Source organism: Ranitomeya imitator, chromosome 4, assembly GCF_032444005.1.
Source record: "Ranitomeya imitator isolate aRanImi1 chromosome 4, aRanImi1.pri, whole genome shotgun sequence".
Classification (NCBI taxonomy): domain Eukaryota; kingdom Metazoa; phylum Chordata; class Amphibia; order Anura; family Dendrobatidae; genus Ranitomeya; species Ranitomeya imitator.
Window position 1 is genome coordinate 9754613 of NC_091285.1, and position 26840 is coordinate 9781452.

Genomic DNA, 26840 nt, shown 5'->3' on the forward strand with positions numbered 1-26840 from the left:
GGGGGAGCTCCCTGTATACAGAGATACATGATAAGATCCTGTCTGCAGCCACCACTAGAGGGAGCTCCCTGTATACAGAGATACATGATAAGATCCTGTCTGCAATCACCACTAGGGGGAGCTCCCTGTATACAGAGATACATGATAAGATCCTGCCCGCAGTCACCACTAGGGGGAGCTCCCTGTATACAGAGATACATGATAAGATCCTGCCCGCAGTCACCACTAAGGGGAGCTCCCTGTATACAGAGATACATGATAAGATCCTGTCTGCAGTCTCCACTAGAGGGAGCTCACTGTATACAGATACGTGATAAGATCCTGTCTGCAGCCAACACTAGGGGGAGCTCCCTGTATACAGAGATACATGATAAGATCCTGTCTGCAGCCACCACTAGGGGGAGCTCCCTGTATACCGAGATACATGATAAGATCCTGTCTGCAGTCACCACTAGGGGAAGCTCCCTGTATACAGAGATACATGATAAGATCCTGTCTGCAGTCACCACTAGGGGGAGCTCCCTGTATACAGAGATACATCATAAGATCCTGTCTGCAGCCACCACTAGGGGGAGCTCCCTGTATATAGAGATACATGATAGGATTCTGTCTGCAGCCACCACTAGGGGGAGCTCCCTGTATATAGAGACACATGATAAGATCTTGTCTGCAGCCACCACTAGGGGGAGCTCCCTGTATACAGAGATATATGATAAGATCCTGTCTGCAGCCTCCACTAGGGCGAGCTCCCTGTATACAGAGATACATGATAAGATCCTGTCTGCAGTCACCACTAGGGGGAGCTCCCTGTATACAGAGATACATGATAAGATCCTGTCTGCAGCCTCCACTAGGGGGAGCTCCCTGTACACAGAGATTCATGATAAGATCCTGTCTGCAGCCACCACTAGGGGGAGCTCCCTGTATACAGAGATACATGATAAGATCCTGTCTGCAGCCACCACTAGGGGGAGCTCCCTGTATACAGAGATACATGATAAGATCCTGTCTGCAGCCACCACTAGGGGGAGCTCCCTGTATACAGAGATACATGATAAGATCCTGTCTGCAGCCACCACTAGGGGGAGCTCCCTGTATACAGAGATACATGATAAGATCCTGTCTGCAGCCTCCACTAGGGGGAGCTCCCTGTATACAGAGATACATGATAAGATCCTGTCTGCAGTCACCACTAGGGGGAGCTCCCTGTATACAGAGATACATGATAGGATTCTGTCTGCAGCCACCACTAGGGGGAGCTCCCTGTATACAGAGATACATGATAAGATCCTGTCTGCAGCCACCACTAGGGGGTGCTCCCTGTATACAGAGATACATGATAAGATCCTGTCTGCAGTCACCACTAGGGGGAGCTCCCTGTATACAGAGATACATGATAGGATTCTGTCTGCAGCCACCACTAGGGGGAGCTCCCTGTATACAGAGATACATGATAAGATCCTGTCTGCAGCCACCACTAGGGGGAGCTCCCTGTATACAGAGATACGTGATAAGATCCTGTCTGCAGCCACCACTAGGGGGAGCTCCCTGTATACAGAGATACATGATAAGATCCTGCCTGCAGCCACCACTAGGGGGAGCTACGTGTATACAGCGATACATGATAAGATCCTGTCTGCAGCCACCACTAGGGGGAGCTGTGTGTATACAGAGATACATGATAAGATCCTGCCTGCAGCCACCACTAGGGGGAGCTACGTGTATACAGCGATACATGATAAGATTCTGTCTGCAGACACCACTAGGGGGAGCTGTGTGTATACATTGATATATGGGGCATTATGTAGCCGTAGGTAATGTTGGGGTAGATGATTTCTGAGACATGTCCTAGTTCAGCGTAGATTTGCTCAGTTCCCATTCGCTCAGTGATAATCTTCCTACATGTAAAGTATTTTCGGCTTTGTTCCCCTGCAGCGAGGACTCTCCCCGTGATCTCATCTGCCCTCCTCCTCGCCTCTGACTCTGACTTTTCTAGGGCTTCTCTGAGTCACATCCTTCTCTCTTCAGGATTGTTAGGTACAGCGGAGCCCGAGGGGCAGCGGTGAGGTCACAGGGAAAATTCGAGGCTTTTATGTCCTTGTCATTACATTCACATGGGCACAATTTTCTACCTGCCATTCACATCTACTGTCAGCAAGTATAACATCCAGAAGTTCAGACACCTATGTGGAAACCATCAGCAGGCAGGTAGTCACACCTAATGGACCTCATTGGCTTGTGCTCCTATCGGCCTCTCCATCTACAGATGAACATGTCTTGTCAGCGTCGGCCCAATGTAACATTGAATATAAACTTCAAAATGAAGATACAAATTAAATACCAATTCCGTCATTATCAGCTTGCTGACAGTTTCCCAGAAAGTCACTTTTATTCTGTACAGATCAAAAAAACGATCCATCAAAAATAAGAGAAAACAGAAAAAAACAGCCCCTTAATTCTCTCTCACTGACGCCTGACAGACAGCAGAGATCCTGACAATGGGGGGCAGCCCCATACAGATATGTGCCCCCTGCTACCCTCAGGGGGTCTCGGGACCACCACATGTCAATATCCCACCAGCGTGTTACATACCGACCCGTGTAATGTGGCCTGACACATGAAATACCCAAACCACAGTCTATCTACAGGGGGCGCTATTCTTGTTCCTCTCAGACTAATGTCATTCAAACATATTACCTTATCACGGCGGCCAATATAGCGGCACTAAACTATATAGTGTTACTGTCACTTTAAGAGACTAAACAAGACCATTGGGGTGAGGCACAGAATCTTGGCAGGAAAGGTGGGTACTATTATGGCACTATAATGTGCACTATTATTATGGCACCATTATGGGCACTATTATTATGGCACTATTATGGGCATTATTATGTTACTATTATGGGCACTGCTATCGCAGCATTATGGGCACTATTATGACAATATTATGAGCTTTATTATTATGATACTATTATGGGCACTGTTATGGCAGCATTATCGGCATTAATATTATATTACTAATAGGCACTGTAATGGCAGCAATATTGGGCACTTTTATTATAATACTATTATGGGCACTAGTATCATTATTATACTACTAGATGGTGTCCCGATTCTAACGCATCGGGTATTCTAGAATATGTATGTATATAGCAGCCACATAGTATATAGCACAGTGTTGTGAATTCTGTGGTTAAGCTCCCTCCTGTGGTCATGAGTGGTACTTCGGCTGGCTCTGTCTATGAGTTTCCTCTGGTGGATGTGAGTGGGGCTGCGGCTTCTGAGTTTCCTTCCTCAGGTGACGAGGTTAAGTCGTTAGGTGCTGCTCTATTTAACTCCACCTAGTTCTTTGATCCTGGCCTCCAGTCAATGTTCCAGTATTGGTCTTGCTCTCTCCTGGATCGTTCCTGTGGCCTGTCTGCCTTGCATGAGCTAAGTTTTGCTTATGTTACTTTTGTTTCCTATATTTTCTGTCCAGCTTGCTATATTGGTTTTCTTGCTTGCTGGAAGCTCTGAGACACAGAGGGAGCACCTCCGTACCGTTAGTCGGTGCGGAGGGTCTTTTTGTCCCCTCTGCGTGGTTATTTGTAGGTTTTTGTGTTGACCGCAAAGCTATCTTTCCTATCCTCGGTCTGTTCAGTATGTCGGGCCTCACTTTGCTAAATCTATTTCATCTCTGTGTTTGTATTTTCATCTTACTCACAGTCATTATATGTGGGGGGCTGCCTTTTCCTTTGGGGAATTTCTCTGAGGCAAGGTAGGCTTATTTTTCTATCTTCAGGCTAGCTAGTTTCTCAGGCTGTGACGAGGCGCCTAGGTCTGGTCAGGAGCGCTCCACGGCTACCTTTAGTGTGGTATGATAGGATCAGGGATTGCGGTCAGCAGAGTTCCCACGTCTCAGAGCTCGTCTTATGTTAGTAACTATCAGGTCACTTGTGTGCTCTTAACCACTAGGTCCATTGTGGTTCTGAATCACCTGTTCATAACAGTACTGGAGGCCCAAAGTACTATGCTTCTCAATAGAGCGAAAAGGGAAGTTCTGAGACCATTTTTTTTCTTTGCAGTGTGTTTTGTCTCTCTTTTTCCCTAGACATTTGGGTGGTTCAGAACACAGGTATTGTGATGGACATTCAAGCTCTGTCCTCTTTGATGGATAATCTCGCTATAAGAGTACAGAACATTCAAGATTTTGTGGTTCAGAATCCTATGTTGGAACCTAAAATTCCTATTCCTGAGTTATTTTCTGGAGATAGAGCTAAATTTCTGAATTTCAAAAATAATTGTAAATTATTTCTGGCTTTGAAACCCCGCTCCTCTGGTGACCCAGTTCAACAAGTAAAGATCATTATTTCTTTATTACGCGGCGACCCTCAAGATTGGGCATTTTCTCTTGCGCCAGGAGATCCGGCATTATGTAATATTGATGCGTTTTTTCTGGCGCTCGGATTGCTGTATGATGAACCTAATTCAGTGGATCAGGCAGAGAAAAATTTGCTGGCTCTGTGTCAGGGTCAGGATGAGGTAGAGATATATTGTCAGAAGTTTAGGAAGTGGTCTGTGCTCACTCAATGGAATGAATGCGCGCTGGCAGCAATTTTCAGAAAGGGTCTCTCTGAAGCCCTTAAGGATGTCATGGTGGGATTTCCTATGCCTGCTGGTTTGAATGACTCTATGTCTTTGGCTATTCAGATCGGTCGACGCTTGCGTGAGCGTAAAACTGTGCACCATTTGGCGGTATTATCTGAGCATGTACCTGAGTCTATGCAGTGCGATAGGACTTTGACCAGAGCTGAACGGCAAGAAAAAAGACGTCTGAATGGGCTGTGTTTTTACTGTGGTGATTCCACTCATGCTATCTCCGATTGTCCTAAGCGCACTAAGCGGTTCGCTAGGTCTGCCACCATTGGTACTGTACAGTCGAAATTTCTTTTGTCCGTTACTTTGATCTGCTCTTTGTCATCCTATTCTGTCATGGCATTTGTGGATTCAGGCGCTGCCCTGAATTTGATGGACTTGGATTATGCTAAACGTTGTGGGTTTTTCTTGGAGCCCTTGCAGTATCCTATTCCATTGAGAGGAATTGATGCTACGCCTTTGGCCAAGAATAAGCCTCAGTACTGGACCCAGCTGACCATGTGCATGGCTCCTGCACATCAGGAGGATATTTGCTTTTTGGTGTTGCATAATCTGCATGATGTGGTCGTGTTGGGGTTGCCATGGCTACAAGTCCATAATCCAGTATTGGATTGGAAATCAATGTCTGTGTCCATCTGGGGTTGTCAGGGGGTACATCGTGATGTTCCATTTCTGTCTATTTCATCATCCACCCCTTCTGAGGTCCCAGAGTTTTTGTCGGATTACCAGGATGTATTTGATGAGCCCAAGTCCAGTGCCCTACCTCCTCATAGGGATTGTGATTGTGCTATCGATTTGATTCCTGGTAGTAAGTTTCCTAAGGGTCGACTGTTTAATTTATCTGTACCTGAGCATGCCGCTATGCGGAGTTACATAAAGGAATCCTTGGAGAAGGCTCATATTCGCCCGTCGTCATCACCATTGGGAGCAGGGTTCTTTTTTGTGGCCAAGAAGGATGGTTCTTTGAGACCTTGTATTGATTACCGCCTTCTAAATAAAATCACGGTCAAATTTCAGTACCCCTTGCCCTTGCTGTCTGATTTGTTCGCTCGGATTAAGGGGGCTAGTTGGTTCACCAAGATAGATCTTCGTGGTGCGTATAATCTCGTGCGTATTAAAAGGGGCGATGAATGGAAAACAGCATTTAATACGCCCGAGGGCCATTTTGAGTACCTGGTGATGCCATTCGGGCTTTCTAATGCTCCATCAGTGTTTCAGTCCTTTATGCATGACATCTTCCGAGAGTACCTGGATAAATTCCTGATTGTTTACTTGGATGACATTTTGATCTTCTCGGATGATTGGGAGTCTCATGTGAAGCAGGTCAGAATGGTGTTCCAGATCCTGCGTGCAAATTCTTTGTTTGTGAAGGGGTCTAAGTGTCTCTTTGGTGTTCAGAAGGTTTCATTTTTGGGTTTCATTTTTTCCCCTTCTACTATCGAGATGGACCCTGTTAAAGTTCAGGCCATTCATGATTGGACTCAGCCGACATCTCTGAAGAGTCTGCAAAAGTTCCTGGGCTTTGCTAATTTTTATCGTCGCTTCATCAATAATTTTTCTTGTATTGCTAAACCGTTGACTGATTTAACCAAGAAGGGTGCTGATGTGGTCAATTGGTCTTCTGCTGCCGTGGAAGCTTTTCAGGAGTTGAAGCGTCGTTTTTGTTCTGCCCCTGTGTTGTCAGCCAGATGTTTCTCTTCCGTTCCAGGTCGAGGTTGATGCTTCTGAGATTGGAGCAGGGGCTGTTTTGTCGCAAAGAAGTTCTGATTGCTCGGTGATGAAGCCATGCGCCTTCTTTTCCAGGAAGTTTTCGCCTGCTGAGCGTAACTATGATGTTGGCAATCGTGAGTTGCTGGCCATGAAGTGGGCATTCAAGGAGTGGCGTCATTGGCTTTAGGGAGCTAAGCATCGCGTGGTGGTCTTGACTGATCACAAGAACTTGATTTATCTCGAGTCAGCCAAGCGGTTGAATCCTAGACAGGCTCGTTGGTCGCTGTTTTTCTCCCGTTTTGACTTTGTGGTTTCGTACCTTCCGGGCTCTAAAAATGTGAAGGCGGATGCCCTGTCTAGGAGTTTTGTGCCCGACTCTCCAGGTTTGTCTGAGCCGGCGAGTGTTCTCAAGGAGGGGGTAATTTTGTCTGCCATCTCCCCTGATTTGCGGCGGGTGCTACAAAAATTTCAGGCTAATAGACCTGACCGTTGCCCAGCGGAGAAACTGTTTGTCCCTGATAAATGGACGAGTAGAGTTATCTCTGAGGTTCATTGTTCAGTCTTGGCTGGACATCCTGGAATCTTTGGTACCAGAGATTTGGTGGCTAGATCCTTTTGGTGGCCGTCTCTGTCGCGGGATGTGCGTTCATTTGTGCAGTCCTGTGGGATTTGTGCTCGGGCTAAGCCCTGCTGTTCTCGTGCCAGTGGGTTGCTTTTGCCCTTGCCGGTCCCGAAGAGGCCCTGGACACATATCTCTATGGATTTTATTTCGGATCTCCCCGTCTCTCAAAAAATGTCGGTCATTTGGGTTGTTTGTGATCGCTTTTCTAAGATGGTCCATTTGGTGCCCTTGTCTAAATTGCCCTCCTCCTCTGATTTGGTGCCATTGTTCTTCCAGCATGTGGTTCGTTTACATGGCATTCCGGAGAACATAGTTTCTGACAAAGGTTCCCAGTTTGTGTCGAGGTTTTTGCGAGCCTTTTGTGCTAGGATGGGCATTGATTTGTCTTTTTCCTCGGCTTTCCATCCTCAGACAAATGGCCAGACTGAACGAACCAATCAGACCTTGGAAACATATCTGAGATGCTTTGTTTCTGCTGATCAGGATGACTGGGTGTCCTTTTTTGCCTTTGGCTGAGTTCGCCCTTAATAATCGGGCCAGCTCGGCTACTTTGGTTTCGCCATTTTTCTGCAATTCTGGTTTCCATCCTCGTTTCTCTTCAGGGCAGGTTGAGTCTTCTGACTGTCCTGGCGTGGATACTGTGGTGGATAGGTTGCAGCAGATTTGGACTCATGTGGTGGACAATTTGACATTTTCTCAGGAGAAGGCTCAACGTTTCGCTAACCGCAGGCGCTGTGTGGGACCCCGATTTCGTGTTGGGGATTTGGTTTGGTTGTCATCTCGTTATATCCCTATGAAAGTTTCTTCTCCTAAGTTTAAGCCTTGTTTCATTGGTCCATATAGGATTTCTGAGGTTCTTAATCCTGTGTCTTTTCGTTTGACCCTTCCAGCTTCTTTTTCCATCCATAACGTGTTTCATAGGTCATTGTTGCGGAGATACGTGGCACCTGTGGTTCCATCCGTTGATCCTCCTGCCCTGGTTTTGGTTGAGGGGGAGTTGGAGTATATAGTGGAGAAGATTTTGGATTCTCGTATTTCGAGACGGAAACTCCAGTACCTGGTTAAGTGGAAGGGTTATGGTCAGGAAGATAATTCCTGGGTCTTTGCCTCTGATGTTCATGCTGCCGATCTGGTTCGTGCCTTTCATTTGGCTCATCCTGGTCGGCCTGGGGGCTCTGGTGAGGGTTCGGTGACCCCTCTTCAAGGGGGGGGTACTGTTGTGAATTCTGTGGTCAAGCTCCCTCCTGTGGTCATGAATGGTACTTCGGCTGGTTCTGTCTATGAGCTTCCTCTGGTGGATGTGAGTTTAGTTTCTCAGGCTGTGACGAGGCGCCTAGGTTCTGGTCAGGAGCGCTCCACGGCTACCTTTAGTGTGGTATGATAGGATCAGGGATTGCGGTCAGCAGAGTTCCCACGTCTCAGAGCTCGTCCTATTTAGTAACTAAACAGGTCACTTGTGTGCTCTTAACCACTAGGTCCATTGTGGTTCTGAATCACCTGTTCATAACAGCACAGGCCACGTAGTATATAGGAGCCATGTAGTATATAGCAGACAAATACTATGTGGCCTGTGATATATACTATGTGGCTGCTACATACATACATACATATTGTAGAATACTCGATGCGTTAATATAGGCCACGCAGTATATAACACAGCCCAAATAGTATATAACACAGCCCACGCAGTATATAGCAGCCAACCAGTATATAACACAGGCGACGTAGTATATAACACAGACCATGCAGTATATAACAGTGGCCACGTAATGTATAGCACAGGCTACGCAGTACATAACACAGCCCACATAGTATCTAACACTGGCCACGTAGTATATAGCACAGCCACGTAGTATATAGCAGCCAGGAGGTATATAATGCAGCCCACGCGGTATATAACACTGCCCACATAGTATATAACACTGCCCACATAGTATATAACACTGGCCACATAGTATATAACACAGCCCACGCGGTATATAACACAGCCCACGTAGTATACAGCAGTGTGGGCACATATCCGTGTTAAAAAAATATAAATAAAATAAAAAATAGTTGTATACTCACCCGCTGGGATCCAGCGAAGCTGTCCCTATGCACGCGGCTGCCGCCATCTTCCGTTCCCAGGATGCATTGCGAAATTACCCAGATGACTTAGCAGTCTCGCGAGACCGCTAAGTCTTCTGGGTAATTTCGCAATGCATCACTGGGAACGGAAGATGGCGGCAGCCGCGAGCGGCTCGGCGGACTACGGAGGGTGAGAATAGCAGGGTTTTTTTTTTTTTATTATTTTTAACATTACATCTTTTTACTATTGATGCTGCATAGGCAGCATCAATAGTAAAAACCTTGGTCACACAGGGTTAATAGCAGCAGTTACAGAGTGCGGTACCCGCAGCCCATTACCGCTGGCATTAACCCTGTGTGAGTGGTGAGTGGAGGGGAGTATGCGGGCGCCGGGCACTGACTTCAGGGGAGTAGGGAGCGACTAATCGGACTGTGACCGTTGCTGATTGGTCGCGGCAGCCATGACAGGCAGCTGGCGAGACCAATCAGCGACGCGGGATTTCCGTGACGGAAGTTGCCGACAGACAGAAAGACAGACGGAAGTACCCCTTAGGCAATTATATCTATAGATTATGGGCACTGTTATGCCACCATTATGGGTACTATTATGGCAACATGTGCACTTTTATGGCACCATTATGAGCAACATTATTATGCTACTATTATGGGCACTGCATTGGCACCATTATCAGCACTGTTATGACACTATAATGGGCACTTTTAAGGTACCACTATGGGTACTATTGTGGCACCATTATGGGCACTGTTATGACACCATTATGGGCATTGTTATGACACTATTATGGTCACTGTTATGGCACTATTATGGGTATTACCATGGCTCCATTACGGGCACTATAATGATAGTTTTAGGGGCACTATTATGGCACCATTATGGGCTCTGTTATTATGTAACTGTTATAGGAATTATGGAACTATTATAAGTACTATCATGGCACCATTATGGGTACTACTATGGGCACCGTTATGAGCACTATTACGAAACTATTATGGGCACTATTATGACACTATTCTGGGCACCATTATGGGCACTATTATGACACTATTATGGGCACTATTATGACACTATTCTGGGCACCGTTATGGGCACTATTATGACACCATTCTGGGCACTGTTATTATGACACTATTCTGGGCACCGTTATGGGCACTATTATGACACCATTCTGGGCACTCTTATTATGACACTATTCTGGGCACCATTCTGGGCAATGTTATTATGACACTTTTCTGGGCACCGTTATGGGCACTATTATGGCACCATTCTGGGCGCTGTTATTATGACACTATTCTGGGCACTATTATGAAACTATTATGGGCACTATTATGACACTATTCTGGGCACCGTTATGGGCACTAATATGACACCATTCTGGGCACTCTTATTATGACACTATTCTGGGCACCGTTATGGGCACTAATATGACACCATTCTGGGCACTCTTATTATGACACTATTCTGGGCACCATTCTGGGCACTGTTATTATGACACTATTCTGGGCACCGTTATGGGCACTATTATGGCACCATTCTGGGCGCTGTTATTATGACACTATTCTGGGCACCGTTATGGGCACTATTATGGCACCATTCTGGGCGCTGTTATTATGACACTATTCTGGGCACTATTATGACAATATTATGGGCACTGTTATGACACTATCATGGCACCATTATGGGCACTATTATGACACTATTCTGGGCACCGTTATGGGCACTATTATGGCACTATTCTGGGCGCTGTTATTATGACACTATTCTGGGCACCGTTATGGGCACTATTATGGCCCCATTTTGGGCACTGTTATTATGACACTATTCTGGGCACCGTTATCTGCACTATTATTTCCCAATTTAAGGCCCCTTCACATTTAGCGACGCTGCAGCGATACCGACAACGATCCGGATCGCTGCAGCGTCGCTGTTTGGTCGCTGGAGAGCTGTCACACAGACCGCTCTCCAGCGACCAACGATGCCGGTAACCAGGGTAAACATCGGGTAACTAAGCGCAGGGCCGCGCTTAGTAACCCGATGTTTACCCTGGATACCATGCTAAAAGTAAAAAAAAACAAACACTAGATACTTACCTACCGCCGTCTGTCCTCCAGCGCTGCGCTCTGCTTCTCTGCTCTCCTCCTGTACTGTCTGGGAGCCGGAAAGCAGAGCGGTGACGTCACAGCCAGTACAGGAGGAGTGCAGAGCACAGCGCTGGAGGACAGACGGCGGTAGGTAAGTATGTAGTGTTTGTTTTTTTTTACTTTTAGCATGGTAACCAGGGTAAACATCGGGTTACTAAGCGCGGCCCTGCGCTTAGTTACCCGATGTTTACCCTGGTTACCAGTGAAGACATCGCTGGATCGGTGTCACACACGCCGATCCAGCGATGTCTCCAGGGAGTCCAGCGACGAAATAAAGTTCAGGTACCGTCACACTTAGCGACGCTGCAGCGATACCGACAACGATCCGGATCGCTGCAGCGTCGCTGTTTGGTCGCTGGGGAGCTGTCACACAGACCGCTCTCCAGCGACCAACGATCCCGAGGTCCCCGGTAACCAGGGTAAACATCGGGTAACTAGGCGCAGGGCCGCGCTTAGTAACCCGATGTTTACCCTGGTTACCAGCGTAAAAAAACAAACAGTACATACTTACATTCAGCTGTCTGTCCCTTGCCGTCTGTTTGCTGCACTGACTGCTGGCCGCAAAGTGAAAGCAGAGCACAGCCACAGCGGTGAGTCACCGCTGTGTGACTCACCGCTGTGCTGTGCTTTCACTTTGCGGCCAGCAGTCAGTGCAGCAAACAGACGGCAAGGGACAGACAGCTGAATGTAAGTATGTACTGTTTGTTTTTTTACGCTGGTAACCAGGGTAAACATCGGGTTACTAAGCGCGGCCCTGCGCTTATTAACTCGATGTTTACCCTGGTTACCAGTGAAGACATCGCTGAATCGGTGTCACACACACCGATTCAGCGATGTCTGCGGGGAGTCCAGCGACGAAATAAAGTTCTGGACTTTCTTCCCCGACCAGCGATCTCCCAGCAGGGGCCTGATCGCTGCTGCCTGTCACACTGGACGATATCGCTAGCGAGGACGCTGCAACGTCACGGATCGCTAGCGATATCGTCTAGTGTGACGGTACCTTTCTGGACTTTATTCAGCGACCAACGATCTCCCAGCAGGGGCCTGATCGTTGGTCGCTGTCACACATAACGATTTCATTAACGATATCGTTGCTACGTCACAAATAGCAACGATATCGTTAACAATATCGTTATGTGTGAAGGTACCTTTAGGCACACAGTGACAATTACGTGACCTTCTATCTCAGGCGCCTTTTCATCTCTCAGGGTCACCCCGTTTCTCCCAGCTCTGGCTCTGAAGGCCACTGTCCATCTACACCGAATCCCCTGCGGTACCATCCAGTCTGCTGTATCTCGGCAGTGGATCTACTCATTATAGGCAGAAGGGCACCGTCCCCTCATCCTCCAGAGCAGCGCTCCGCGGCCTCTGTCACATGGGCGCCACATTCTTGCTGACACCATATTTAGCATTTCCAGGGTCCTGCTCATATTACCGTGAGCCGAGTACGGACCCGTCACAGAAAGATCCTCCAATTGGCCTCAATTGTTTTTTCATCGTTGACCTGTTTTGGAGCATGCTGGGAGTAGTAGTTGCAAACCTTGAGAGTAACAATGTGCACATCAATTCTGCCTTAATTATACAACTACAATTCCCATCATCACCACCACTTTTCAGCGGCCCTAGAAAATTTAACACTACAACTCCCAACCTTCTTTATGGTCAGGGATTGCTGGGAGTTGTAGTCATATCCACGTTCTCGGCTGACACTTGCGGGGAACGTGTTAAATATCTGGCCGCACGCACAATGAGGAATCTGTGCTCTTCCTGCTCCGTGGATTGCGCCCCAGTCCAGCTGGATCAATGGCACATGTGTGCATCCAGCTGTGCCCACGCCCAGAGATCGGCCCCCCGCCTCCGACTGCAGCCACCACAGCAGCAGAAGTAGAACGTATCCACCGAAGCACAGAGAATGGGCACCGAGGGGGAGAGAATCAGCATGGAGGTGAGTACACAAGAGGGAGCGACTCTTTCCACCCCGACCCCGGTATTTGGGACATTGGTGTATAATAATAATAAAATTGGTGTAGAATGTATCAGATCTGGGAAAGAAATTAGTTACATAATAGCAACAGGTTCATACTGTACCATCAAGGAGGCCCCGACACGGCCCCGGACAACGATGGGCACGAACGTCACCCCCCAAATATCCGGAGCCCAAGACTAGAGCCCAAGTTCTAGACAAATAGCGGTTAAGAATGCTTAAATTCACCAGAAAAGGAAACCCTGGACCCTCCAAAAGTGAGAGCTAAGTACGTAGTCAAGGACCGGAAGAGCTTCTTCTACCTTGTATTGGACTCATAAAGAAGAGACATCCCCTCAGTAGTGGGCAGTTGGGACCCTTGCTCCACTTACAGCTCATCAAAGATAACACTAAGCCTTTAATTCACGGTCCTTCAAGGAGAGATGCAGACCCCTAGTTAAAAACTCAAAAGTTTAAGGATTCTGACTATGTTCTCCCTCTATTCCAAAAACTTTATAAAAGAACAGCCAAAAGTTTCCCAATAAAGGATCCTAAAACAAGTTTTAGTAGGGAGTCTCTCATTAAGGGTCTTAAAGGAGTCCAAAAAATTCCTCTGAGACAAGCCGATATATAACTTGAAGATTCTGGGCATTATTGGGCCCCATAGGTTTGGGTACAAGTCCAACCTCTGCACCCCCACAACTACACTTCCAGAAGACCTTCTGAAAAGAGTCCCAGTTCTGGACTCTTTGGGATAGTGGGATGTGATTGCGGAGGGATCTCTTGGTATCATCTAGTTCCTCAGTGGCCGGCCTAATGAGAAAATCCCGGCCAATGTGGACTACCATTTGAAGACTCAGAAGAGTCCCAATGAAAAGAGTAATCCGAGGTTCGTGAACGTTTAGGGGTCCTATTATCAATGACCTCCCATTCAAGAGAGATGATGTGTTGTGCCCCCAAGAACCCACCCGGAATATAGACCTATTTTTAGACCTGAGATTTAATATGGGAAATGAGAGACTGTGACATCACTCAGGCTGAAAAGTTTTGAGTTCTACAGCCCCTCGGATAGATACCTCTGGACAAAACCCCTCAGGGGCTCAGCATCTCCAGTCCTGTGAAGGTCAGGGGCTCCCTATCTCCAGTCCTGTGAAGTTCAGGGGCTCCCTATCTCCAGTCTTGTGAAGGTTAGGGGCTCAGTATCTCCAGTCCAGTGAAGGTCGGGGGCTCCCTATCTCCAGTCCTGTGAAGGTAAGGGGCTCAGTATCTCCAGTCCAGTGAAGGTCAGGGGCTCAGTATCTCCAGTCCAGTGAAGGTCAGGGGCTCAGTATCTCCAGTCCAGTGAAGGTCAGGGGCTCAGTATCTCCAGTCCTGTGAAGGTCAGGGACTCAGTATTTCAGGTCCGGTGAAGGTCGGTGGCTCAGTATCTCCGGTCCATTAAAGGTCAGGGGCTCAGTATCTCCGGTCAGGTAATGGTCGGGGGCTCAGTGTCTCTGGTCCGTTGAAAGTTGGAGGCTCAGTATCTTAATTCGGTCCGGTCAAGGTCAGGGGCTTAGTATCTCCGGTCCATTAAAGGTCGGAGGCTCAGTATCTTCGGTCCGGTGAAGGTCAGGGGCTCAGTATCTCCGGTCTGGTGAAGGTCGGAGTCTCGGTGTCTCCGGTCCGTTGAAAGTCGGAGGCTCAGTATCTTCGTCCGGTCCAGTGAAGGTCGGGGGCTCAGTATCTCCAGTCTGGTGAAGGTCAGGGGCTCAGTATCTCCAGTCTTGTGAAGGTCAGGGGAAACTCAGTATTTCCGGTCCTGTGAAGTTCAGGGGGTTCAGTATCTCCAGTCTTGTGAAGGTCAAGGGGCTCAGTATCTCCAGTCCTGAGAAGGTCAGGGGGCTTATTATCTCCAGTCCTGAGAAGGTCAGGAGCTCAGTAGGTCTGGTCCAGTGAAGATCGGGGGCTCAGTATCTCTGGTACAGTGAAGGCTGGGGGGCACTATGTGAGCTCTGTATAGCACTATGTGAGCTCTGTATGACACTGTGCGAGCACTGTATGGCACTGTGAGCACTGTATGGCACTATGTGAGCACTGTATGGCACTGTGAGCACTGTATGGCACTATGCGAGCTCTGGTTAGCACTATGTGAGTTCTCTATAGCACTATGTGAGCACTGTATGACACTGCGAGCACTGTATGGCACTATGAGCACTGTATGGCACTATGTAAGCACTGCATAGCACTATGTGACCACTGTATGGCACTCTGTGAGCACTGTATGGCACTATGTTAGCACTGTATGGCACTATGTGAGCACTGTATGGCACTATGTGAGCTCTGCATGGCACTATGTGAGCTCTGTATGGTACTATGTAAGCACTACATGGCACTATGTGAGCTCTGTATGGCACTATGTGAGCTCTGTATGGCACTATGTGAGCACTGTATGGCACTATGTAAGCTCTGTATGGCACTATGTAAGCACTGCATGGCACTATGTGAGCTCTGTATGGCACTATGTGAGCACTGTATGGCACTATGTGAGCTCTGTATGGCACTATGTAAGCACTGCATGGCACTATGTGAGCTCTGTATGGCACTATGTGAGCAATATATGGCACAATGTGAGCTCTGTATGGCACTATGTGAGCATTGCATAGCACTATGTGAGCACTGTATGGCACTATGTGAGCAATGTATGGCACAATGTGAGCTCTGTATGGCAGTATGTGAGCATTGTATAGCACTATGTGAACACTGTATTGCACTATGTGAGCTCTGTATGGCACTATGTGAGCAATATATGGCACAATGTGAGCTCTGTATGGCAGTATGTGAGCATTGTATAGCACTATGTGAGCACTGTATGGCACTATTTGAGCAATGTATGGCACAATGTGAGCTCTGTATGGCAGTATGTGAGCATTGTATAGCACTATGTGAACACTGTATTGCACTATGTGAGCTCTGTATGGTACTATGTGAACACTGTATGGCACTATGTGAACACTGTATGGCACTATGTGAGCTCTATATGGCACTATGTGAACACTGTATGGCACTATGTGAGCTCTGCATGGCACTATGTGAACACTGTATGGCACTATGTAAGCACTGTATGGCACTATGTGAGCTCTATATGGCACTATGTGAGCACTGTATGGCATTATGTGAGCAATATATGGCACAATATGAGCTCTGTATGGCAGTATGTGAGCACTGTATGGCATTATGTGAGCTCTGTATGGCACTATATGAGCACTGTATGGCACTGTGAGCACTGTATGGCACTATGTGAGCTCTGTATGGCACTATGTGAGCACTGTATGGCACTATGTGAGCTTGGTATGGCACTATGTTAGCACTGTATGGCACTATGTAAGCACTGTATGGCACTATGTGAACACTGGCACTATGTGAGCACTGTATGGCACTATGTTAGCACTGTATGGCACTATGTGAGCTCTGTATGGCATTATGTGAGCTCTGCATGGCACTATGTGAGCTCTGTATGGTACTATGTGAGCTCTGTATGGCACTATGTAAGCACTGTATGGCACTATGTGAGCTCTGTATGGCACTATGTTAGCTCTGTATGGCACTATGTGAGCTCTGTATGGCACTATGTGAGCACTGTATGGCACTATGTGAGCTCTGCATGGCACTATGTGAGCTCTGTATGGTACTATGTAAGCACTAAATGGCACTATGTGAGCTCTGTATGGCACTATATGAGCACTGTATGGCACTATGTGAGCTCTGTATGGCACTATGTGAGCTCTGTATGGCACTATGTAAGCACTGTATGGCACTATGTGAGCTCTGTATGGCACTATGTTAGCTCTGTATGGCACTATGTGAGCTCTGTATGGCACTATGTGAGCACTGTATGGCACTATGTGAGCTCTGTATGGCACTATATGAGCTCTGTATGGCACTATGTGAGCACTGTATGGCACTATGTGAGCACTGTATGGCACTATGTGAGCTCTGTATGGTACTATGTAAGCACTGTATGGCACTATGTGAGCTCTGTATGGTACTATGTAAGCACTGTATGGCACTATGTGAGCTCTGTATAGCACTATGTAACCACTGTATGGCACTATGTGAGCTCTGTATGGCACTATGTGAGCTCTGTATGGCACTATGTAAGCACTGCATGGCACTATGTGAGCTCTGTATGGCACTATGTGAGCTTTGTATGGCACAATGTGAGCTCTGTATGGTAGTATGTGAGCATTGTATAGCACTATGTGAGCACTGTATGGCACTATGTGAGCAATGTATGGCACAATGTGAGCACTGTATGGCAGTATGTGAGCATTGTATAGCACTATGTGAACACTGTATTGCACTATGTGAGCTCTGTATGGCACTATGTGAACACTGTATAGCACTATGTGAGCTCTGCATGGCACTATGTGAGCTCTGTATGGTACTATGTAAGCACTGTATGGCACTATGTGAGCACTGTATGGCACTATGTGAGCAATATATGGCACAATATGAGCTCTGTATGGCAGTATGTGAGCACTGTATGGCATTATGTGAGCTCTGTATGGCACTATATGAGCACTGTATGGCACTATGTGAGCACTGTATGGCACTATGTGAGCTCTGTATGGCACTATGTGAGCACTGTATGGCACTCTGTGAGCACTGAATGGCACTATGTGACCTTGGTATGGCACTATGTTAGCACTGTATGGCACTATGTAAGCACTGTATGGCACTATGTGAGCTCTGTATGGCACTATGTGAGCACTGTATGGCACTATGTGAGCACTATATGGCACTGTTAGCACTGTATGGCACTATGTAAGCACTGTATGGCACTATGTGAGCTCTGTATGGCACTATGTGAGCTCTGCATGGCACTATGTGAGCTCTGTATGGTACTATGTAAGCACTAAATGGCACTATGTGAGCTCTGTATGGCACTATGTGAGCACTGTATGGCACTATGTGAGCTCTGTATGGCACTATGTGAGCTCTGTATGGCACTATGTAAGCACTGTATGGCACTATGTGAGCTCTGTATGGCACTATGTTAGCTCTGTATGGCACTATGTGAGCTCTGTATGGCACTATGTGAGCACTGTATGGCACTATGTGAGCTCTGTATGGCACTATGTGAGCACTGTATGGCACTATGTGAGCTCTGTATGGTACTATGTAAGCACTGTATGGCACTATGTGAGCTCTGTATGGTACTATGTAAGCACTGTATGGCACTATGTGAGCTCTGTATGGCACTATGTGAGAACTGTATGGCACTATGTGAGCTCTGTATGGCACTATGTGAACACTGTATGGCACTATGTGAGCTCTGTATGGCACTATGTAAGCACTGCATGGCACTATGTGAGCTCTGTATGGCACTATGTGAGCTTTGTATGGCACTATGTGAGCAATATATCGCACAATGTGAGCTCTGTATGGCAGTATGTGAGCATTGTATAGCACTATGTGAGCACTGTATGGCACTATGTGAGCAATGTATGGCACAATGTGAGCACTGTATAGCAGTATGTGAGCATTGTATAGCACTATGTGAACACTGTATTGCACTATGTGAGCTCTGTATGGCACTATGTGAGCTCTGTATGGTACTATGTGAACACTGTATGGCACTATGTGAACACTGTATGGCACTATGTGAGCTCTGCATGGCACTATGTGAGCTCTGTATGGTACTATGTAAGCACTGTATGGCACTATGTGAGCTCTATATGGCACTATGTGAGCACTGTATGGCACTATGTGAGCTCTGTATGGCACTATATGAGCACTGTATGGCACTATGTGAGCACTGTATGGCACCATGTGAGCTCTGTATGGCACTATGTGAGCACTGTATGGCACTCTGTGAGCACTGAATGGCACTATGTGACCTTGGTATGGCACTATGTTAGCACTGTATGGCACTATGTAAGCACTGTATGGCACTATGTGAGCTCTGTATGGCACTATGTGAGCACTGTATGGCACTATGTGAGCACTATATGGCACTGTTAGCACTGTATGGCACTATGTAAGCACTGTATGGCACTATGTAAGCACTGTATGGCACTATGTGAGCACTGTATGGCACTATGTAAGCACTGTATGGCACTATGTGAGCTCTGTATGGCACTATGTTAGCTCTGCATGGCACTATGTGAGCTCTGTATGGCACTATGTGAGCTCTGTATGGCACTATGTTAGCACTGTATGGCACTATGTAAGCACTGTATAGCACTATGTGAGCTCTGTATGGCACTATGTGAGCACTGTATGGCACTATGCGAGCACTGTGTGGCACTATGTGAGCTCTGTATGGCACAATATGAGCTCTGTATGGCACTATGTGAGAACTGTATGGCACTATGTGAGCACTGTATGGCACTATGTGAGCTCTGTGTAGCACTATGTGAGCACTGTATGGCACTATGTGAGCTCTCTGTAGCACTATGTGAGCACTGTATGGCACTATGTGAGCTCTGTGTAGTACTATGTGAGCTCTGTATGGCACTATGTGAGCACTGTATGGCACTATGTGAGCTCTGTATGGCACTATGTAAGCACTGTATGGCACTATGTGAGCTCTGTATGGCACTATGTGAGCTCTGTGTAGCACTATGTGAGCACTGTATGGCACTATGTGAGCTCTCTGTAGCACTATGTGAGCACTGTATGACACTATGTGAGCTCTGTGTAGCACTATGTGAGCACTGTATGGCACTATGTGAGCTCTGTGTAGCACTATGTGAGCACTGTATGGCACTATGTGAGCTCTCTGTAGCACTATGTGAGCACTGTATGGCACTATGTGAGCTCTGTGTAGTACTATGTGAGCTCTGTATGGCACTATGTTAGCTCTGTATGGCACTATGTGAGCTCTGTATGGCACTATGTGAGCTCTGTATGGCACTATGTTAGCACTGTATGGCACTATGTAAGCACTGTATAGCACTATGTGAGCTCTGTATGGCACTATGTGAGCACTGTATGGCACTATGCGAGCACTGTGTGGCACTATGTGAGCTCTGTATGGCACAATATGAGCTCTGTATGGCACTATGTGAGAACTGTATGGCACTATGTGAGCACTGTATGGCACTATGTGAGCTCTGTGTAGCACTATGTGAGCACTGTATGGCACTATGTGAGCTCTCTGTAGCACTATGTGAGCACTGTATGGCACTATGTGAGCTCTGTGTAGTACTATGTGAGCTCTGTATGGCACTATGTGAGCTCTGTATGGCACTATGTGAGCACTGTATGGCACTATGTGAGCTCTATATGGCACTATGTAAGCACTGTATGGCACTATGTGAGCTCTGTATGGCACTATGTGAGCTCTGTGTAGCACTATGTGAGCACTGTATGGCACTATGTGAGCTCTCTGTAGCACTATGTGAGCACTGTATGGCACTATGTGAGCACTGTATGGCACTATGTGAGCTCTGTGTAGCACTATGTGAGCACTGTATGGCACTATGTGAGCTCTCTGTAGCACTATGTGAGCACTGTATGGCACTATGTGAGCTCTGTGTAGTACTATATGAGCTCTGTATGGCACTATGTGAGCACTGTATGGCACTATGTGAGCTTTGTGTAGCACTATGTGAGCACTGTATGGCACTATGTGAGCTCTCTGTAGCACTATGTGAGCACTGTATGGCACTATGTGAGCACTGTATGGCACTATGTGAGCTCTGTGTAGTACTATGTGAGCTCTGTATGGCACTATGTGAGCTCTGTATGGCACTATGTGAGCTCTGTGTAGTACTATGTGAGCTCTGTATGGCACTATGTGAGCTCTGTGTAGTACTATGTGAGCTCTGTATGGCACTATGTGAGCTCTGTGTAGTACTATGTGAGCTCTGTATGGCACTATGTGAGCTCTGTATGGCACTATGTGAGCTCTGTGTAGTACTATGTGAGCACTGTATGGCACTATGTGAGCTCTGTATGGCACTATGTGAGCTCTGTATGGCACTATGTGAGCACTGTATGGCACTATGTGAGCACTGTATGGCACTATGTGAGCACTGTATGGCACTGTGTGAGCTTTGTGTAGCAGACTTATGTATACTGCACTTTGATTCCTCTATATGTCAATTGTGTTGCCATATATCTGTGTCCTAATCACTGTTTACAGAAGATGCTGCTACATGTGGAGCAGACACTAGAGGGGATTGTACCTGTGCGGACAGATCCCAGTATTAATATCACAGTTATCATAGTAATTAGTCTGTGATTGATGACTCCGCACCGCGCCCCCTCCTGGCAGCCGTCCAGTATCTCTGATCAGATTATTATTATTATTATTATTTATTGTTATAGCGCCATTTATTCCATGGCGCTTTACATGTGAGGAGGGGTATACATAATGAAAACAAGTACAATAATCTTAAACAATACAAGTCATAACTGGTACAGGAGGAGAGAGGACCCTGCCCGCGAGAGCTCACAATCTACAAGTGATGGGTGAGGATACAGGAGGAGAGAGGACCCTGCCCGCGAGGGCTCACAATCTACAAGTGATGGGTGAGGATACAGTAGGTGAGGATAGAGCTGGTCATGCAGCGGTTTGGTCGATCGGTGGTAGCTGCAGGTTGCAGGCTTGTCTGAAGAGGTGGGTCTTCAGGCTCTTTTTGAAGGTTTCGATGGTAGGTGAGAGTCTGATATGTTGTGGTAGAGGGTTCCAGAGTATAGGGGAAGCACGGGAGAAATCTTGTATACGATTGTGGAAAGAGGAGATAAGAGGGGAGTAGAGAAGGAGATCTTGTGAGGATCGGAGGTTGCGTGTAGGTAAGTACCGGGAGACGAGGTCACAGATGTATGGAGGAGACAGGTTGTGGATGGCTTTGTACGCCATGGTTAGGTTTTGTAGTGGAGTCTCTGGGCAATGGGGAGCCAGTGAAGGGATTGACAGAGGGGAGAGGCCGGGGAATAGCGGGGGGACAGGTGGATTAGTCGGGCAGCTGAGTTTAGAATAGATTGGAGGGGTGCGAGAGTGTTAGAGGGGAGGCCACAGAGCAGGAGGGTACAGTAGTCAAGTAGTCAGAGTAATCAGGATCCATCACTGCTCATGTCACAGTATTTACCTGTGTACTAGCGATCCATGAACTCTCCCCTCTGTGCAGTATTATAGCAGTTATATTCTTGTACATAGGAGCAGTATTATAGTAGTTATAGTCTTGTACATAGGAGCAGTATTATAGTAGTTATATTCTTGTACATAGGAGCAGTATTATAGTAGTTATATTCTTGTACATAGGGGCAGTATTATAGTAGTTATATTCTTGTACATAGGGGCAGTATTATAGTAGTTATATTCTTGTACATAGGGGCAGTATTATAGTAGTTATATTCTTGAACATAGGGGCAGTATTACAGTAGTTATAGTCTTGTACATAGGGGCAGTATTATAGTAGTTATATTCTTGTACATAGGGGCAGTATTATAGTAGTTATATTCTTGTACATAGGGGCAGTATTATAGCAGTTATATTCTTGTACATAGGGGCAGTATTATAGTAGTTATATTCTTGTACATAGGGGCAGTATTATAGTAGTTATATTCTTGTACATAGGGGCAGTATTATAGCAGTTATATTCTTGTACATAGGGGCAGTATTATAGTAGTTATATTCTTGTACATAGGAGCAGTATTATAGTAGTTATATTCTTGTACATAGGGGCAGTATTATAGTAGTTATATTCTTGTATATAGGAGCAGTATTATAGTAGTTATATTCTTGTACATAGGAGCAGTATTATAGTAGTTATATTCTTGTACATAGGAGCAGTATTATAGTAGTTATATTCTTGTACATAGGAGCAGTATTATAGTAGTTATATTCTTGTACATAGGGGCAGTATTATAGTAGTTATATTCTTGTACATAGGGGCAGTATTATAGTAGTTATATTCTTGTACATAGGGGCAGTATTATAGTAGTTATATTCTTGAACATAGGGGCAGTATTACAGTAGTTATAGTCTTGTACATAGGGGCAGTATTATAGTAGTTATATTCTTGTACATAGGGGCAGTATTATAGTAGGAAAGAAATGCGTATACTGAACATTTACAAAAACAATCTTTATTATAAGTAAAACACAAGGGATATGGTCCCCATCACATACATAATACAGGAAAAAGAGACACACACCTGGTAGCCATATGTGTGTAGCGTTGGTGAGCCAACAAAAAATAGGAGGCACCCCTCTGAGTATATAACACAAAAAAAGGGGACTGGGACTGGACTACCACGTATAATATAAAGGTAGTGATAGCCACACCAATAGTACAAAATACAGGTAATACTAACGTCTATTGTAATCAAAAGGCCACTATGGCCAAAGGAATCACCAAGTACCAACAGGCAAGTTGGCGACAGTTAAGTAAACGTATAGGCCAGACAATAGTGAAAATACCTTACCCAAACACTCAGAGGATGGTGCCACGACCCCTACGCGCGTTTCGGCACTCAGAGGATGGTGCCACGACCCCTACGCGCGTTTCGGCGGCGTGCCTTCGTCAGGGGGAGTGACTCCCCCTGACGAAGGCACGCCGCCGAAACGCGCGTAGGGGTCGTGGCACCATCCTCTGAGTGTTTGGGTAAGGTATTTTCACTATTGTCTGGCCTATACGTTTATTTAACTGTCGCCAACTTGCCTGTTGGTACTTGGTGATTCCTTTGGCCATAGTGGCCTTTTGATTACAATAGACGTTAGTATTACCTGTATTTTGTACTATTGGTGTGGCTATCACTACCTTTATATTATACGTGGTAGTCCAGTCCCAGTCCCCTTTTTTTGTGTTATATACTCAGAGGGGTGCCTCCTATTTTTTGTTGGCTCACCAACGCTACACACATATGGCTACCAGGTGTGTGTCTCTTTTTCCTGTATTATGTATGTGATGGGGACCATATCCCTTGTGTTTTACTTATAATAAAGATTGTTTTTGTAAATGTTCAGTATACGCATTTCTTTCCTATATGATTTTAAGTATATAGCGTTGAACACGTATATATTTTCCATTATTGTAGACGCTTTATGTAGTTGCCACTGATGGCTAGTAGAATTAATATACATGCGTCATAATTGTCAAAGGTTATCATTTGATTTTTCGCAGTATTATAGTAGTTATAGTCTTGCACATAGGGGCAGTATTATAGTAGTTATATTCTTATATATAGAGGCAGTATTATAGTAGTTATATTCTTGTACGTAGGAGCAGTATTATAGTAGTTATATTCTTGTACATAGGAGCAGTATTATAGTAGTTATATTCTTGGACATAGGAGCAGTATTACAGTAGTTATAGTCTTGTACATAGGGGCAGTATTATAGTAGTTATATTCTTGTACATAGGGGCAGTATTATAGTAGTTATATTCTTGGACATACAGTAGGAGCTGTATTATAGTAGTATAATTCTTGTACATAGGGGCAGTATTATAGTAGTAATATTCTTGTACATAGGGGTCAGTGTTATGATCAGGCGGCCTTGGAACAACATGAAAAGACCTTCGCTGGAGTAGTGGTAACTATACAGACCGCTAACCCTGAACTTATCACAGACACTAGAAGTAGCCGTGGGGTGTGCCTATCAGACCTAGACACCTCGACACAGCCGGAGGACTAAATATCCCTAAAGATGGAAAATAGGAAAACTGACTTGCCTCAGAGTAGACCCCCAAAGTATAGGCAGCCCCCCACAAATAATGATGGTGAGTAGGAGAGGAAAAGACACACGCAGGCGGAAAACAGATTTAGCAAAGGAGGCACTTCTACCTAGATAGGAAAGTATAGTACAGGATACTGAGCGGTCAGCACAAAATCTACAAAATATCCACCGCAGAAAAATACAAAAACTCCACCACCTAACTAAAGGTGTGGAGAGTATATCTGTAACTCCAGCGAATCCAACCAGACTGAGAAAACAACAGGACAGTCGAAGCTGGAACAAAATTGAAACTATGAACAGCACTGAAAAATAGACACACAGCCTGTGAGCCTAAGAAAAAAGAATAAGACACTTATCTTTAGCTGAAATGGCAGCAGGCAGGAGAGGCCAGGCAGACAACCATTACTGGCAATAGAACATTGACAACTGGCAGGGACTAATGAGTCCTGCAAAGCTAAATACCCCAGTCAGCTTTGCAATTAGCAGATACACCTGTCCAATCCTGCAGTCCAGGCACAACTGCATTACCATCTACAACCACCGGAGGGAGCCCAAAAGCAGAATTCACAACAGGTCAGTATTATAGTAGTTATAGTCTTGTACATAGGGGCAGTATTATAGTAGTTATATTCTTGTACATAGGGACAGTATTATAGTAGTAATATTCTTGTACATAGGGGTCAGTATTATAGTAGTTATAGTCTTGTACATAGGGGCAGTATTATAGTAGTTATATTCTTGTACATAGGAGCAGTAATATAGTAGTTATATTCTTGTACATATGGGCAATATTATAGTAGTTATATTCTTGTACATAGGGGCAGAATTATAGTAGCTATATTCTTGTACGTAGGAGCAGTATTATAGTAGTTATATTCTTGTACATAGGGGCAGTAGTATAGTAGTTATATTCTTGTACATAGGGAGCAGTATTATAGTAGTTATATTCTTGTACATAGGGGCAGTATTATAGTAGTTATATTCTGTACATAGGGGCAGTATTATAGTAGTTATATTCTTGTATATAGGAGCAGTATTATAGTAGTTATATTCTTGTACATAGGAGCAGTGTTATAGTAGTTATATTCTTGTACATAGGGGCAGTATTATAGTAGTTATATTCTTGTACATAGGAGCAGTGTTATAGTAGTTATATTCTGTACATAGGGGCAGTATTATAGTATATTCTTGTACATAGGTGCAGTATTATAGTAGTTGTATTCTTGTACATAGGGGCAGTATTATAGTAGTTATATTCTTGTACATAGGGGGCAGTATTATAGTAGTTATATTCTTGTACATAGGAGCAGTGTTATAGTAGTTATATTCTGTACATAGGGGCAGTATTATAGTATATTCTTGTACATAGGGGCAGTATTATAGTAGTTGTATTCTTGTACATAGGGGCAGTATTATAGTAGTTATATTCTTGTACATAGGGGGCAGTATTATAGTACTTATATTCCTGTACATAGGAGTATTATAGTAGTTATATTCTTGTACATAGGAGCAGTATTATAGTAGTTATATTCTTGTACATAGGGGCAGTATTATAGTACTTATATTCCTGTACATAGGGGCAGTATTATAGTAATTATATTCTTGTACATAGGAGCAGTATTATATTAGTTATATTCTTGTACATAGGGGCAGTATTATAGTAGTTATATTCTTGTACATAGGGGCAGTATTATAGTAGTTATATTCTGTACATAGGGGCAGTATTATAGTAGTTATATTCTTGTATATAGGAGCAGTATTATAGTAGTTATATTCTTGTACATAGGAGCAGTGTTATAGTAGTTATGTTCTTGTACATAGGGGCAGTATTATAGTAGTTATATTCTTGTACATAGGAGCAGTGTTATAGTAGTTATATTCTGTACATAGGGGCAGTATTATAGTATATTCTTGTACATAGGTGCAGTATTATAGTAGTTGTATTCTTATACATAGGGGCAGTATTATAGTAGTTATATTCTTGTACATAGGGGCAGTATTATAGTAGTTATA

General features: G+C 45.3%; 1 protein-coding gene across 1 annotated transcript in view; it reads left to right on the forward strand.

Moving 5' to 3' along the window:
• The first annotated feature begins 13042 nt into the window (after positions 1-13042).
• The window catches only part of NINJ2 (ninjurin 2), a 26350-nt gene continuing 12552 nt past the window's right edge, over positions 13043-26840 (forward strand). The window contains exon 1 of the mRNA XM_069762957.1: positions 13043-13139. Within this exon, the coding sequence (XP_069619058.1) occupies positions 13107-13139 (33 nt within the window). The 5' untranslated portion in view covers positions 13043-13106. The remainder of the gene's footprint in view (positions 13140-26840) is intronic.